At 38.8% G+C, this 17475-nt stretch overlaps 1 protein-coding gene across 2 annotated transcripts in view; it reads left to right on the top strand.

Moving 5' to 3' along the window:
- TOX (thymocyte selection associated high mobility group box) overlaps positions 1-16598 on the top strand; it is a 218374-nt gene extending 201776 nt beyond the window's left edge. For both annotated transcript variants that reach the window (XM_058811348.1, XM_058811340.1), the window contains exons 7-9: positions 3147-3533; positions 12399-12547; positions 14394-16598. In XM_058811348.1, the coding sequence (XP_058667331.1) occupies positions 3147-3533; positions 12399-12547; positions 14394-14430 (573 nt within the window). In that variant the 3' untranslated portion in view covers positions 14431-16598. The remainder of the gene's footprint in view (positions 1-3146; positions 3534-12398; positions 12548-14393) is intronic.
- The last annotated feature ends 877 nt before the right edge of the window (positions 16599-17475 follow it).

Here is a 17475-nt window from a genome sequence, read left to right as displayed (position 1 = left end):
GATGTCCTCACTACATGTCTAGTAGAAGACTTTAGGATTTAGGATTTATTAGGCCCCAGTGTTTGGTGGCCTGTGTGCATGGATTTGTAATTTTGGTCTCCACTGCATATATCTGAATTTTGTCCTAGAACTTCATCCTATATATTAGTGATGTAAATTGTCTCTGTTGGCTTGGGGCAGATTTGGGAGAGCTTTTTAAGTTGTGTGCTCTTCTCCTTGGATAAGTCAAGAGAATATTGGCTGAAATCCAACCTGAAAAGTAGGGAATGTAACTGTGCATTTGAAGCCCTTATTGGACAGTCAAATCCATTCTTTCTTAATTCCAATTTTTACCCATAATAAAAGTCCTTGCCTAAGACTGTCTGATACTGCACTGGACCAGTGCAATGCCCATTCTAGTCTGCGAGAGCAGCAAGTGAGCCCAAAATCATAGTGTGACCTGTGTCATACATGCTTCTTGTTATATTTCACAGCAAAGTGATATCACAAAGCTGAAATACTTGACATCACCTATTTTATTAGGTCCAGCAATACTTACAAAATATGTGTTTCTGACCTAGCTGCAGAAAAAAGCTGAAAGTGCAGTGTGCTGAAGAATGGCATTTAATGGGTTCATTTATCAAGATTCCAGTAACTGATAATATTGATGTGTTTTCCACCGATATTGGACAATTTGGTTTCAGATCACATATGACTTAAAGCATCCTAAGTTATAGCAAAATACTTGCTCTTAAGCTGAAGTGTTGTGCTTTTTACTGGATGGTGAAACATATAGAAAGTTGATTCATAGCTTGAGACAACTGAAACTGTCCCTTTTGATCACTTTGCAGAGCTCTTCTCAGAGGTGTAATAAGTGTTATTTATCTCTGACCATAGACTCTGCAATTCCTCTTAACATAATTCAGCATTTAAAGTATCAAATTACACTATCTATATGTCTGTAATTTTATCAGTGTGGGCCATGCATCCACCACTTATGTGTGAACTCAGAATTGTGCAGTAATTAGATTGGTTCCCTGGTTCTTTGTTAAAGGTGTGTATGGCAGCATCTTTGTAGTGAAAAATGAAATAGAAGTGTGTATCAGTATGTCAGCAAAGGCTTTTTGCAGCACTCACCTCTCCAGGAGGATTAGTTTAGCCAATCTGCCCTTAGACACTTCAGGAGCAATTATCCCTGCTTGGACCACAGAGAGCCTGCCAGCTGCATCATGGAAAGACAAACTGTTTCCATGAGGGGACGGGGCTCTCAGAAAAATTTCCAAGTCTCTCAAGAAAGAACACAGCCTGCTCCTCCTGTAATGTGTAATAAGCATGGGACACCCAAGAGGAGTCTCCTGACCATGCTGCTAATTAGCAAACCTTCTGAATTGCTGAAATTTCAGTAAACCTGCCCATCATTGCTTCTACACCCAGGAGTGTTCTAAAAATACAACTGGGAAGATGGGGGGGGAAATTCTTCCCATGTTTTCCTGAACATTAATTCAATGTTTAAAAAATAATGTCCAAATAATGGCAGATTTTTCAGCTACTTTCAGGCTTTAATGTCAGCATCTGAATCCTGCAAACATGAACATAACATATATTGCACACGTGTACACCCACATGTGAGCAGAGCTAGGCAGATCCACAGAGACAGAGATTTGCATTAATTTTTTCATATTCATTTAATTTGCCTTCATTTACTGGAGAAAACAAGGGTTTTTTTGCTAATGGAACTGCAGTTACACATAGGGAGAAGGAAGTTATCATTCTCATCTTCATCATTGCATATAATGAAGCAATTTCAGCAGCGCTCGTGTCAACAGATTGTTGGTGATGTTGCATCCTTCAGAAGGAACACAGACTTCACTGACCCTGGAGTGCTGAGAGTAACATGAAGCTTACTCTGACTTGTAAACTGAGCAAACATGACACGGAGATCACAGAATAAGGGCTTGTATTCCACTTTAAGCCTTGTTTTGACAAAGTGACTTTCTCCAGAGGGACGTTTCTGCCTTTCTTTTCCCAGCATGTTTCACCTTTCACTGACTATTAATCCCAGTATGACTTAACTTCAAATTACGATTCCCACCTATAAGCATGTGAGTTAATTCTTAAATTTTTTTCTCATTTATTTGAGCACACAGTTAGCACTCCAGATATCTAAGAAAATAAATGTATGAAAACAATTGAGTAAATTGAGTTTAACCAAATGTAGCAAGTTGTAAATATTAGAACAAAAATGTTATTAAAATTCATATTCATTCATGGACAAGTTTTATTATTAGTAACTTTAAGAAATCAGGACCGACTATAATATTTCTGAAAGCTGCAGTTTCTCATATCTATGCAGTATTCTTCTAGCTTTAGACTAAAGATAACTTCCCTATATCTAGTGCAGGCTAACATTTATATAGCTGTAAGTATTAAACAGAATTTTTGGATTAATAAAGCATGTTTTGCTAAAAGATAAATTATTCAGAGTATTTCTATTTCTCTTAATGCATGGCCTATATAATATGTTTGATGGCATGGATAGCATTCCAACACAAAATATTTCAAAATAAAGGGATTGGCACAGCAGCTAGTGTATTTGTTCCATGCAGCAGAACAACTGAGGATGGGGTTTAGCCTCTTCATCACGTTAACTAACTGATAAATAACTATTAGCAATATCAATGTATATGGTAAAAGATCTTGAAAATCTTGTCCATGGTTTGCAGATGGAAAAACAGGGCAAGTCAAAAATCACTACAGAGTTTTTCTGTAACCCACCCTCCTAATTCACCTTTCAACTAGGCCATGGAATCTGAGGACAATAATAGTGGCTGCTTATGTGAAAAAATGTGTCAGGCTTGGTTGCCTTGGTTGTGTAAGATATTAGATCAGTGATGGCAGTTCCAAGTTTGGATAAAGAAAATGCCAGGCTAGACCAGGAAATGAAGGACCTAAATTACTTTTTCTTTTTACAATGTTGAAGGCAAAAGTGCAAGGTGAAAAGGGATTAATTATTTTTCTAGAGTAATAACCAAACTCCATTTCAAGGAAAATTTGATGGTCCAGATAAATGTTTGCCTATGGTGTGGCACTTAAACAGACTTCAGGGGGGTAGAACAGCCATATTTGGTAACGTCTAAGCAATTTCTGATTTTTGTTTTCTCCAACAGAGCTACAGCGAACCTGTGGATGTTAAAGCCTCCCCACAACCTCAGATGATGAATTCAAAGCAGTCAGTGTTTCATGGGCCTGCCCAGGCTCACTCTGCACTGTACCTCAGTTCCCACTACCACCAACAAGCAGGAATGAATCCCCACATCACCGCCATGCATGCCAATATCCCCAGGAACATAGCGCCCAAGCCCAACAACCAAATGCCAGTGACTGTTTCCATAGCAAACATGGCTGTGTCCCCTCCTCCTCCGCTCCAGATCAGCCCCCCTCTGCACCAGCATCTCAACATCCAGCAGCACCAGCCGATCCCAATGCAGCAGCCCATTGGAAACCAGCTACCAATGCAGGTCCAGTCTGCTTTACACTCACCTACAATGCAGCAAGTAAGTTGGGGCTTCACAGTTCTCTGGGGGATTATTTTATTTTTGGGGAGGGTGTGGGGAGGGTAGTCATCCAGAAGTTGGTTCGTTGGTTCTAAAACCATGGTCGTATAGGCTTAGTCTCCCAAGGGCAAGAACAAATGAAGGAGTTTAACTAGAGGATGGAAAACTGCAGTAGAAGTGTTTGTGGCAGTGACAATGTCCATCACTGCCCATAGATCTATCTGCAAATCTGTGGCTACCCTGAAATAGTGAAATGCAAAGCCTTCAGGAGTCACACTTTGCAAACAAATGGCAGGCATGTCTAGAAAAACTATGATTGTAGCTTATGCTGTTATCCTTGTGCTGACGGTGGTGTGGAATTGTCAGAGGAAATGTAAAGCAGCCCAGGTTGGGCTGATCATGCTAGATTAAGTGAACACAAGCGTGTTACATTACTCCACATTCACAGCTTGATTTTGCTAAATAGACATACCTTCTTTTTACTGGAAATAAATGGGCTGTGTCCACCATCCCAATATGGGGCTTTTTTGTTTGGTTTTTTTTCCCCTACTCTGAATGTTTTAGATAGTTGATTCTCAATACATTTCCTACGAGTTCTGAGTTAATGCAGACCATCCATGGTATTGTGCCTTCCAGGCTTACAGAAGAATATAAAGAGAGCAGATAAACTGTTGATTGCATGAGAGAAAATTTCCTTTTGTGTTGTATGAGATCTAACTATCAATAATAATATCTTGCTTTGCAAAGTGGCAGTAAAATGAAATTTTTTTGAATGGAATTGCAAGAATCTACAAAATTTGTATGCACAAAACTTGTCAGTACCAACTGATAATACATAGTCATGAACTTGCTCCATGTTTTATATTTCTCTAAAAATTCACCTTTGCTAACAAGGCATGTGCATTTGCTTTCCAAGCCAGAAACATTTCATCTCTAGATTGGTCTTTAGAATTGAGAATACTTGAATGCAAACCATAGCTTCTTGCCAGGAGAGCAATTTAACAGGGGAAGAAATTTTCCAAAGCACAAAAAAACCCCCAAAAGTGTTGAAAGCAATTTGGACTGATAAACTTAGTTGTTCAGGAGATAAATCAAGATATGCTCAGGAAGATTGGGATTTATTCAGAAACTTTGATCTTAGTCTCAGGAGTGATTTGGAGTAATCAGAAAGGAAAACTTGTGAAGTGTTCACCACTTTTTCCTAGTTCGGTCAATTTGTCACTATCAGAGAAAACAGGCTCAACAGACTTATGACCACACATATGTGGAGGCATGTATTCATGATGGTTTTCCTGCAGTTGGTGTGAGTGTTCCAGGAGAGCCATGCTCAGAGAAACTCAGGAGCTGACCCCAAGCCCGGGCAGCTGGAATTGGCTGGAGGAAGTCCTAGGTGGGTGAGCCAGGAGGGTCTGTCTGGAGATCCTAAGCCCAGAGGAGTCCTGGTTGCACCTGAAGTCTCAGAGTAGTGAGAGACAAGGCAATACTCTGGTTCATTTACCAAACATGAGGAATTACATCTGTGACCGCCACCTGTTGAGATCCTATAACTACATTTCAACAAGTTTTTATTGCACAGTGACTCAGTCTTCCAAGTTCAGATTGTTTGCCAGCTTCAGTATCACTTGCGTATTAGTCGTCCAATGCAGAATTCCCTATGTCTTTTCCAGAATTTTTAGGCATCATTTACTGAATAGATTTGAAAATCTGTCTCCATTTAGTGAATTATGAGTAGAGTTGGGGCTAACAAAAGATGTTGGATACTTACATATTTATACATAAACTCTCATTTTTATATGAATAAACACTTAGGCATTACTTTAAACTCTCTACCAAAGAAAAGCTAATGTAGTATGAATCTGATAATGTTTTATTTTGCCAAGTTGCAAGCTTGTAGCATAAGGTTTGTGCATCCATGGTTTGGAAGTACTTTCAGTCATCTGTGACGTATATGGCACACAGTTGATTTATTTCTAGCTTAAGAAAAAATACAGGACCCTTGGCTGTAGAAAACAGGTCTCTACAAGTCAGAATGCAGATCTTTATCATGATGAGTTTTTTTTTAACTAAGGACAATTATAGTTAAGTAAAAATGCTGTACCTCTGTGTTCCTGTTAATCTCACAGCATTTTAGGTCAAATGCTTTTTGCTAACTCATATTCCTTAGTTAGAAAGGCTGATGCTTTTAATGAAGATACTGTGGTGAGATATTTCTGTTTCACTCAAGGTGCTTGTTACTTGCTGAAATGCTTCACTGCCATGCTTCACCTCTCTTCTCTCTTTAATCACTGTGTAATATCTACAAGCCAATTTATATTTCTTACACTCCTGCTTTTGCTTTACAGTCTTGCGGCTTTTGAGCTTGAGAAAGTCTATGTCATTTCACTTTGGAATATTTGTTTGGGTTTTTTTTAACATATAACAGCTTATAGAGTTTGTGAATTGAATTTAAATATAGCAAAATATATATTACATTATAGGGCTACAGGTGTACTGACAATACCATGATTTGCCATGACGGAACAGAACAGAACAGTGGTATCCTGCTCAGTTTCTTAGGTATGACTTTTTTTAGTCAAGAAATGATAGAAAACACAACACCAGGATTTCATACTGTGTTAGAACATAGAAGATAGGCTGGTCACCAGGAGGCAAATAGCAAAAAGTCAAGAGATTACAACCTAAAAGTAAGGGCCTCTTTCTGACTCAATTGTCAAAGGACTCTGCTCTCCCTTCTGGTTGAAATAGAGCAAACACTCTGCTGATCACAGAGCTTGTTAAAGAGGAAAAGATGTAGTGGGAGAAAAATTGAGCTCTCCCAGCAGCTCAGAGTCAACAGCAGTAAGGAGAAAGAGGAGGCACCACACTGTCTGTCTGGCCTGTGGTGAGAAGGGAAGGGAAGGTCTGGGTGTGATGTTCCGTCCCAAACAGCACTGTGTAAAACACTCTCCTGAATAAAAATCCAAGAAGAATGGAAGAATATGAATTCTGAGAAAGGAGAGCAATAGTTGTTTTTAAACCAATTTTTTTTCACTTCCTCTTCCCTCAAGTTGTTTTATTTCCTCCATGCTTAGGTATGGCCACCATAAACCTGTCCGAAGACCCCATGAAGGCAGCAAGAACAGAAACTAGTTAACATACCACTCCCTAGGGAGTGACTTGCAACAGGAGTAATTTTCCTTTTTGGAAGCCTCAGCACCACTCATACTAAATAGACTAATGCACTGTAAAAAAAAAAGAGGCAAATTTTGTCATGTCATACTGCAGCATGGAGCTTAATAGGCAAGAGAAGAGTAAGTCTGCCAACAGCTTTCCAGCAGAGCAGTTTTCTGCTGCAGGTGTTGGCTCACCTGGCTGGGCAACTTCATTGCAGACTGTGCTGGAGGCATGTTAGAAGTAAAAATCATCAGTTGTGGGTTCTCTTTTTCTTTCTTTTTTTTTCCTTTCCTTCCCTTTTTTGTTTTGCTTTTTTTCCCCGCTTTTTGTTTGTTTGTTTGGTTTGTTTTTTGGCCGTTTTTTTTTTTTTCAAACATCCCTCTTTGAAATAGTCCATGGCTCACCAGTGTGACACTCAACAGTAGCAGGCTCTACAAATCCTTGCTCTCAACATATCCCCTGCTTGAACTCTGGCTCTGTGACATTTGGTCAGTCACTTTCTCCAGGAAAAGGAGGATAGTTTCTTATCAAAGGCCATCTTGTAGAATGTCTGAAGGACTGCCAACTCCAAGAAAAACCACAAAGAGATCCAGATTTCAGTCCTGGCAGGCAGGAACACAGTTCTCCAAAAAACATTGTGCGTGAAATTCACAAACTCTTCTATGCAGACTTTGAGGAGGGTCTGCTAAGAAGTGCTGACCTGAGGAGAGAGTTCTGTTCCCACTGCTTCCAGGACAATGAGCTGATCTTCAGCAGCTCTACAGGGAACAGCATGTCCTTCTCTACATCCAGCACTCCTTGCCTGCACGTGTGCAGCTGCCAAATCAAGAGTGACTGCCAGCTGGAGAAGGGCAGCCTCCTTTGAGGATCCACAAAAACTACAGAACATCAAAAAAATCAGAAGTGCTGGTAGCCAAAAGTCCTCAGTGACTGCACAATTTCTGTTATTTTTAAAATCAATTAACTCTGTGGACTATGCAGCTGATGCAATGCATCCAAATTGTTCTGAAATGCAATATAAAATTTCGGTATTAGCGTTTTGGTCATATGCCTAGTATAAGTAATTATTTTTTAATTTCTCTTAAACAATCTCTATTTTGAGTTATCTAAATTTTAACTTCTTGAAGGTAGATTATTTTGTCATTTTTTCTCTTCTGTTCCAGCAGTTAATAAATAAATTTTTAAAAGGTCATTACTGCAGACCTTTGGGATGCTTGTTTACAGTGATAATCCTTTTAAACTATTAAAAAATGACCATAATCTCTATTCTCATGCTTAGCTTAAAATTAGATCCTGATTTTTATTAACTTCTAATTCTGAAATTCGTTAAATTTTTCTTAAATATCATTAACAGGAGATGTGTTAAAGTTTTGCTTTTCAAAGTCAAAATCCACTCTGCCGTAGTTTTTCTTTTATCCACCTTTGACAGAGAAGTAGACTCACAGTAGATTTGAAGAGTGTGATTTTTCTTTCATTAAATGCTCATATGAGCATCTTATCACTGTATAATTTTTTTGACTGATACAGAGTTGTCTCTCTCCAGTCTGTTTCTTAGGTTTGACATGATGTTTAATTTTTGCTCAGTTGGCCTTAGATGATCTGATTGTTAACCCTTGTCATTCAAATCAGCACAATTTCTCCAGAGTTCAGGCTGAAGCAGCAGCTGAAGCTGCAGCCTGTTTTCACTGGCAAGGTCATCCTTTCCTTTCTCTGCTCACACGGACATTTGTGCCTCTTTCTGAGCATACACCTCTGCCCAGCCTGTTCACTGCGCTCTTGGGTGTGAAGAGTGATGAGGCTGAGGCTTCACTCCCTCCTTAATACACCCAGATCTTGTTAAGAAGCCTTTTTAAGTAGTCCAACTGGAAGTATCACCTTCCCTGCTCAAAATCCTGCACCCAAGCATTGCATGGGATGGTGAGTCCCATGTCCAACTCTGTCCCATTTCAGTTCTCAGGTAGAGGAAGCAAAACTAAATTCTGAATGTCTAGTACCCATGGCTGCAAGTACCTATGCATAACAAAGCACCAGAAGATTAATGTATGTAACTTTTTTTTTTTAATAATAACTTATTTTAGTCTACTTTTAGGTATTTTTTTTTCCTTTAGAAAATAAATGTATACAGCAAGATGATTGCATAGCCTGCCAAAAATAATAACCTCATTTTATCTGGTATATATTTTATATACAGCAAACTCAGGAGCCTGCTGTATTTGTCCAGATTTCTTCTTCTTTTTTGTTAAGCTTTGTCTTCGAATGAGGTCAAGAGAAAAAAAAAATCATTAATATCTGTCAACTTCCTCTATAACCTTAAGGAAAAATCTTTGTATGATATCACACAGACAGATTTTCAATTTCCTTGTGTAATAAACAGATGCTTTAGGATTTGGATGTAATTTAAAGGTTTAAAATATCACATTGAGATTGATGAATAAATCAGTTGTGAAGACAAAAACATTGATGCCTGTTGAAAATACCTCTCCAGACAGGCAGGAAATGAAATTAGTTCCTAGTAAAGTGTGGAGATGAGGATCACTCTTTAGTTCTGCTGCAGGCTTTTTAGGACTTGCTACAGTGGCACAACGAAACTGCTAGGGCTACAGAAATCTAATTAAAGAGCAAATGTCCCTCCTGACATCAAATTAATCTTTATCAAGTTCCCTATTTTTATTTCAATCTGGGACAAGAAAATGAAATTTAAAATTCTAGGCATGTTGCAAAACAGTTGGTGATTTTCTCTTGAGCATTACAATGCAAAAACATTCAGCATTGTTTAATTAGACCTCGAAGCACTCATTTTCTGAGCACTTTTTATTTCATCATTGTTTGTTAAGGGCTTACATAAATAATACCCAAATATTTACCACAAGCCTGGCACAAGGCTGTTTCCCTCTGTTGTACAGATCTGTATTATCAGAGCTTTTTCTGTTGATAAAAAAGCTGAAGTAATTTTTGTTTACATCTTTGACAGTGCCATACTTTATCAGTCCTTCGTACTGAGTTGAGGTTGCTTAAATGACTTGGCTTTAACAAGCATGTTTTCCATCAGGTATTCTGGTATCCCTCAACCCCCCAGAGGGACCACTGAGGACTGGAGCCTGGCACAGATACCCCTGCACCACGTTAGCATTTATCACCTGAGTGTGCCCTAAGAAACAGAGCCCAATCCCAGGAAGCCATAAACTAAGTAGAACTTGCCAGGTACAAGATGAAAGCATTGTTATGCCTTATTTTGCAGGTAGAAGAATTAAATTTGGCTCTGCAGCCCCAACCTTAACATGAGAGGTACCAAATCAGTCAAAACACACGTGCACACATGCTTTGCTGGAAGACAGCCAAAGCAATTTGGCTGTGGTCACACAGAAAACCTGAAAAAATATGAGAATCCATCCACACCCAGTTCCTGAATTAAAACCCAGGACCATTCTCTGACACCTAAGCTATTTATTTATCCTAATTCCAGAAGAAATTGAATGGATATTGTACTGGTGGTCTCTTCCTTGGGTTTGGAGGAACTGTCTCCTTGCTTCATGAGTGTTGTCCAGAGTTTGTGGATGCTCTCTCTCCCTGGAGGTGTTCAAGGCCAGGTTGGATGGACCTATGAACAACCTGGTTTAGTGGAAGTTGTCCCTGCCCACCAGATGATCTTTAAGGTCCCTTCCAACCCAAACCATTCTATGATTTTAGGAGTACTTGAGTCTCTGTGCCTGCTCACTTGCATGCTTTGCTACTGGCTACTGTCCCTGTGTAGTGTTTTTCTTGTATAGCTGATAGAACAGGGGATTCACTACCGAAGATAAATCTGAGTGCCTGGGGGTAGGATGTGTTTCTGTGGTTGGTTTCCTCTTACAGCTGAATTAAAAAGGCCTTATGGTTGGTGTTTTGAACAAAAATTATGAAGATGGTATACAAACCTATATTTTCAGCCTTCTAATTACACAAAACTCCAATCAAAGTCATTGGGAAATCTGCTCAATTACTGTTTCCTTTGGATCTGTTGCAGGTATGGGGGTTGTCTCTGCAGCTCACTGCACAGATTTAGAGCCTGGTGAAAAGGTAGTGCATGAGTGTGGGGGTTACAGTCCCCATGGGTGTAAAATCCACCATGGGCAGGCTTTATTTAATCTCATTAACAGGGCAGTATGTAAGTAACGCGGCAACTAGATGCAAAATTCAGCTGTGAACTTGCTCACTACTAATGGTCTGTTTCTTGGAGTCAACAGGGATAAAGTGAGGTTTCCAAGAGTGTTTAAGGTACTGAAGTGTTGCTCAGGGTGTTCTCCATATGGAAAAGATTAAGAAATAAAGTAGCAGTCATTTATGGCCTAGACTAAAACCCATGATCAGGATGAGTGGACCAAGGTGGCAGTGCACATGAGAGGTGGGGCAAAACACCTGCAGGACCTCAGGGAATAGCCAGGGAAGAGAGATGAGAAGAAGGAAGTGACATTCCATTTGAAGGAAGGTAATTTCTGTGGATGAAGGGGGACAAGAGAAAGCTGAGAATATTCATTTATCTTGACAAAGGTAGCATGGCTGCCTTCTTAAACCTGCAGAAAACAAACATCTGTCCACAAAATTCCTGTCCTAATGAAGGCTGTGTAAGAAAAGCAATCACACACAACACACTAACACTGAATTAACAAAAAACTAAGAGAGTTAATTCTATCTATTCTGTATGTGATCTTTGGCTGGAAGGAGTGAGTTTCCAAACTAGGCATCTTGGTTCAAGTTCCATTTCCGATTTAGTAGCTATGCATAACCAGTTAACTTCAGTGGGATTGTATGCCCTTGCCCCAGGAAGGAGTTTGGTCTGGATTTTTTCAGTAGACATCGATTGCTTTAATACAACGTTCCCATATTTTACCCAGTACAACTCTTCCTACTTTACAGGAACACAATGTACAGGGTGAACCAGATACACTAGCCTTGAAATTTCAATTGTTCTCCTGGGTTTTAAACACAATATTTAAACATCAGAATATATCAAAAGAGCTAAAAATGATTATGACTTTTCATATGACAGAAAATTCCGGGAGCAGGTTAGATGTCTCTTTGTAACTTCCACTTTTTTTTCTCATCTCCTTGGTTTCAAAAGCAAGTTATTCTGTGCTACTTTCACTACATTAGTCCAACAACTGTTAAAAACCTTTGGTTGAATTTCCGTTTAGTTGAGAGAGAAGTGCAAATAAAAGAAGCAGCAGATGGTCCCTTTGTGAGTGAATGAAGGAAAAGGGTTTTGAGAACAATACGTGAATAGGTGTAGTCTAATAAAACAGTCAGCCACCTGCTGCCTACATCCTTCAAAAAGATTCTGTTGCATATTCTGGGAATTGGTGACTAGTGTGTGTGCTTACATTTAATCTAAATGGAAGCTCTAAGGAGCAAACAGACCTTTTTGTCCCAGTGCTGATTGAGTTGTTCTCTTGGTTCTGAATTGTTTCTGCTCTGTCTCCTTTAGTTCCATCCTGTGACTGTGTAACAGCAAACAGAGCTTTGGCAGTGTTTCATTTCTCAAACCGAAGAAAGATTTTAAAAGTTAGAAAGCACCTACACATTTTGGCCTATTATAGGTTTTATAACCAAAATCTCACCTGGAAAACTAGTATTCTCTACTATTGCACAGTACGGCCTGCATTTTTACTTTTTTTTAATGCACCCAACCTGTTACTCTTTTTCCATTCTTTCTAATGTACTTGTTTTCTCCTCTAGGGATTTACTCTTCAGCCTGATTATCAGAATATCATCAATCCAACATCAACAGCTGCACAAGTTGTTACCCAAGCAATGGAGTATGTTCGTTCAGGTTGCAGAAATCCTCCAGCACAGACTGTGGACTGGAATGACTACTGCAGTAATGGGTAAGCAGCCAGTGAATGCCACCTTGTGTTGAGCAACATTCATGACACAAGTATATGACAGAGAATTTGGGAGCAGCATTGTTGCCCGTTTCCCCACAGTGTTTCTGAAGTGTGTCTGTGATGGCTCTGTATTTATTAGTCTGTTATAGGAGAGCAATTGTTAGTACGTACATTTATCGGACATTGTTGTCACCTTATCACAGCACATACAGTTTCTAGGTCTCAGAGAACTTGCATTCCACAGAAGATCAGAACTGAAATCTTAGGGAGAAGGAGTAAGAAAGAAGTTTTAAGATCACTCTGTATCAATGAGAGGCAAATGACAGGAACTATTTTCTAGTCTGGGTCATGAAAATAGCTAGCTGGGCTCATGAAAAACCACATCAGCAAGAAGCAGGGCTGATACATGGGATACATGCAAGAGAATGGCATGAAGAACACATGATTGTAACCAGAAACAAAACACTATACCTGTAGGAGCCCTATGTCCTCAATATAAGGTTAGTAACCCCTTCAAACCTTCAACTTCTGGCAGCCTGGTTTTTGTGGAGCCATGTTACTGTGCCACAAACTGCCTGGAAACATTTAACACTGAACAGAAGGTATCTTTTCAGTTTTAAATTATAGATGTTGTGCCTTGTGAACATGCCCACCAGCCTGACCTCCCCTTGACTTAGCCTGAATCCCCAAGGCAATGGGAGATAAAAGCTCTTGCTTGCTCCCAAAGTGCCAAATCTAGCCCAGACAAATGAACAGAAAGCAGAACTAAAGACCAGTTTGATCCATTACATTTACTTAAACCGAAAATTTCACTTGCCTTATTGTTTTAGTGTTTCTGGAACTCAAATTAGAACTGAATAAAAATAATTTTCTGGCTACTAGTTCAGAATAACACCTTTGCTACAACCTGCTGACACTGAGGGGAACTTTAGCTAGTCTGAACAGCAGCATCATTCTTTCCCATACCTATCACTGCTGCCCCATGATTTGCCCACTTGTTCAGCAGAACAGTTTCACTTCTGTGCTCTACCACCATGTCAAGACATGTACTGCAGCCCTAGCTGAAATCTACACAACTTTTACAACCACTTGCACTGAGCTCTGAATAGATTGTCCTCTGTCAAACAAGCCACAGCCACCTGTGGATTTGATTCCTGGTCTCTTCTGGAACAAAGCAATGTGTCATTGTTCCTAGAAGTGCTCTCCAGGTGTGCAGTGGGTGTAACTTCCCATCCCCAGCAGCTTTCTCTGAGCACATATCCCTGTAGATAGTCCACCCTGTGTAGATAAGACTTTGTAAATCCATCTGAACTTAAACTATCTTTGCTTGGCTTCTGCTGTTCCCTTGCAAATGGTTATCATGCAAATGCTGCCAATCCAGCATGTTTTGGGTATATCTGTACCAGTAATCAGCATGCCAGAGGCTCAGTAAGTGGCTGACACCTATATTCATGTAATGAAGCTCTCCTGCCTCTGAGGAAACTGGCTGCTTCTTATAGGTCACTTATGGAGCATCATTCCAAGACCTGTGCTAAATCTGGAGCTCCAAGCAGTTTTTGATAGTCAGTGCTACCAGCCCACTACTGCAGGTTTCCCCAAACCAGTGCTCAAACCCATGTCCTGGGCAGTTTTAAAGACAGATGTGGTCTCCAGGTTGCTATAAGTCACTATGACTTTTTCTTATTATTACCATGGCAATGCAGCTGTACTTCAGTGACATGCTTGGAATTAATGACATGCAGTGGGGTTGTGGGGCTGATCTTTTTTTTCTTCCTTGAAGAATAGAACTAAAAATTTTTCAAATATAAGAAAAAAAGTCACATTTGTTCTTTTTCTCTTTGAACAGGGGCATGCAGAGGGACAAAGCACTCTACCTTACCTGAAAATCTGAAACACCTCTCCTTTCCTTTCACTGAGGAATGCAGGGAAGTCTTTTCATCATGGATTGCTTTATGCAGTCAGGGCAGTTCTGCATTTTATTAGAAAATACAAGTTGCTAAGCACTTAGGACTATTTGAGCTTGTGGGTCACCCACTCTGGAAAAAATAGTCTCGCTTCTTTCCTTTTCTTTGTTTTTTTCCCCATTTTTTCTCTTTCTTTCTCCTTTCCACCCTTCCCTGAGATCCCATAACGGACATTGCTTTTCTTCTTCCCTGAAGGAAACTTGGACCATTCAGATTTTATGTTGGTTTTTGCTGTGAAGTGCTGCGGTAGTAACTGCCTTAGCAACTGTAGATGTCTCGGATAAAAGTCCTGGATTTTCCATTGGTTTTTCATAATGGGTGTTTATATGAAACTACTAAAGACTTTTTAAATGGCTTGATGTAGCAGTCATAGCAAGTTTGTAAATAGCATCTATGTTACACTCTCCTAGAGTATAAAATGTGAATGTTTTTGTAGCTAATTGTAATTGAAACTGGCTCATTCCAGTTTATTGATTTCACAATAAGGGTAAAATTGGCAAACATTCATATTTTTACTTCATTTTTAAACAACTGACTGATAGTCTATATTTTCAATGTATTTGGAGAAAAAAAGTAAAGTAGTCCCAAATTATATTAATTAAAAATATTGGCTTTGTCTCATGAAATAAATACAAAAAACTTAGGAGAAAAAACTAATGTTGATAAAGAGCAAACACATTTATTTTGTACTGCCTAAAAAATTGCTTTTTTTTTAAAAGAAAATCACTTTATGTGTATTGGTTAGTAAACGTCATTTAAGTCCTTTTATGTATAAAACTGCCAAATGCTTACCTGATATTTTATTAGATGCAGAAACAGATTGGAGACAGCTAAATTATAACCTCTACATATGGCTATGTATTATTGTTTCTTCATACTGTGTCTGTATTTAATCTTTTTTATGGAACCTGTTGCGCCTATTTATGAAATAATAAATATAGGTGTTTGTAAGTAAATTTGTTAGCATTTTAAAGAGGTTTCTTTGACGCTTTAACTTTTGCTGGCACAAATTGTTCACAACTGATGATGTGAATACTTTATTTAGTTTTTACAGTGACAAATATAACAACAAACCTGCTTTAATGGCAGAAAATGAAGGTAACCAAGAACTATTTCTCTATTTCTTTGGTTGTTATGGAAAATAAAAAAGAAAAGGTATTTTAAGTAATTCCCTTTTTAAAGCATTGTAGGAGGAAGTTGCCCAAAACTAAGACTTGAACCAACAAAACTAACTGAATAAAGCTACATAACACTGCTTCTTGAAACTTCATCATGTTTTGTTGATTTGTCAAGTGGAATAAACATATTACCAAAAATATTACCAAATATGCTTCAGCCATTTTATTATATATGCAAAAGTCCTATAGAATTTTAGGGAGTATATCAGAAATAAATCCTAAAATGAAAGGTAAGTTCAACAGCCACAGGGAAAGGGATAAAAATATCCAAAAGAAGGTATTTTGTCAATGTTTGGGATCAGGGATAGCTCTGAAAATATATTTCTGGATGATTTTGTCCCAGATGCCTGTCCCATTAATGGACACTACCATTGATTTGTATTTTCTGTGTGAAATAAAGGAAGCAATTCAGATAGAATACACATTTGGCAATGCCATTGGTTTTTCTTTATAAAACGAAACAGAAACAAAGGCATGTTTGCTTCTGAATTATTTCAGGCAATGTACAATCGGAATCACTTGGCATGTAATAACTAATAAATAATGCAGATCAGATGTGATTACTCAAATAACTGTAGCTGAGAGCTCTAATTTTCCTGTCTTGAAACTGTATGAGAACTCGTGATTAAATTCACAGTTTATTGTTTGTCTTTTTAGTACTTTAGAAATATACCAGCACTACTAATTACCCAATGTCTTCTATTTATTATATTACAGTAAACTACATTTTCCACTCATATTAATTCTAAAGAGAAAAGATAATTACTGAGAATGAGAAAAATCAACTTTGATTTCGACAGGCAGTTTTCTTTTTTCTTTTATGGAAAAGAACTGTGTTATCTTCATTTCTTATAGAGCAGGTGTGCAGTCACATAAAGTTGTTAATTTCGGTATCCAAGCAGAGTTCGAAATACAAGAAAACTTTAATGTAAATAAAAAAATACATCATGAATAAAATACTTATTCTGTATGAACCTCTGGCTAGTTGGTGTCTCTCAGTCTGTCAGCATGGGAAACTGGTGTGTGTGCTGTGCAGCACTTTACCCATCCAGTGTGGCTCTGGTACCCACCCTCTGAGTGAGGTTCTGTGTCTGGTCTCTGCTCAGATGAAACAACTGTGCTGAAGAACAGCAGGTTTTGGCCATGGATACAGTGAAACCATTTTTTCCCAAAAGGAAGATCCAGCTTCAATCCATAGATGTCCATTCTTCATGTCTGACCTCAGAAAAATAAATGGTTGCCAGCCATGGGCAGTCTGCTGTTTATTTTCGGCTGTGTATTGATAGATATAAGTTGCCAATAGATGGGTGGGATCCTTCTGGAAGCAGGTGCAACTCCAGTGGAATTGGTGAAGATGTGCCCCATCCTTCACTGCAGCACTGTGCCTTAGGCACCACAGTAACACACACACCCCAGTCACTGGTTGTAAGCCACCATCTGGCCTAACCATGATAATGGGAAAGCACACAGGAACTAAACAACCTGCACATGGAAGCTACACAGTAACAGCAAGAAAACATAATAAAAACATCTGTCAGATTGATAGAAACCAAAGGAAATAGTCTGCTGTTCGTTGAAAATAATATATTTTAAAATTACTTTTAAAACATGGTGGACAGAATGCAAGGTTGGCAACATATAGACTCTGCCGGTTGTAAATCCCATCTGCTTGCACAAGGTAAGCAGAGGTTTTAAAAAGGAAAAGCTCTTTGATTTTACTGCTGCTCTCAGTGTGCCATGTTCTGGTGACAGGAGATATCCTGGTCTCTCTATCCCCAGACTCACA

The sequence above is a fragment of the Ammospiza caudacuta genome, chromosome 1, assembly GCF_027887145.1.
Source record: "Ammospiza caudacuta isolate bAmmCau1 chromosome 1, bAmmCau1.pri, whole genome shotgun sequence".
NCBI lineage: Eukaryota > Metazoa > Chordata > Aves > Passeriformes > Passerellidae > Ammospiza > Ammospiza caudacuta.
Note: the sequence above shows the minus strand (reverse complement) of the source record. Positions and strands in the feature narration are given on the sequence as shown.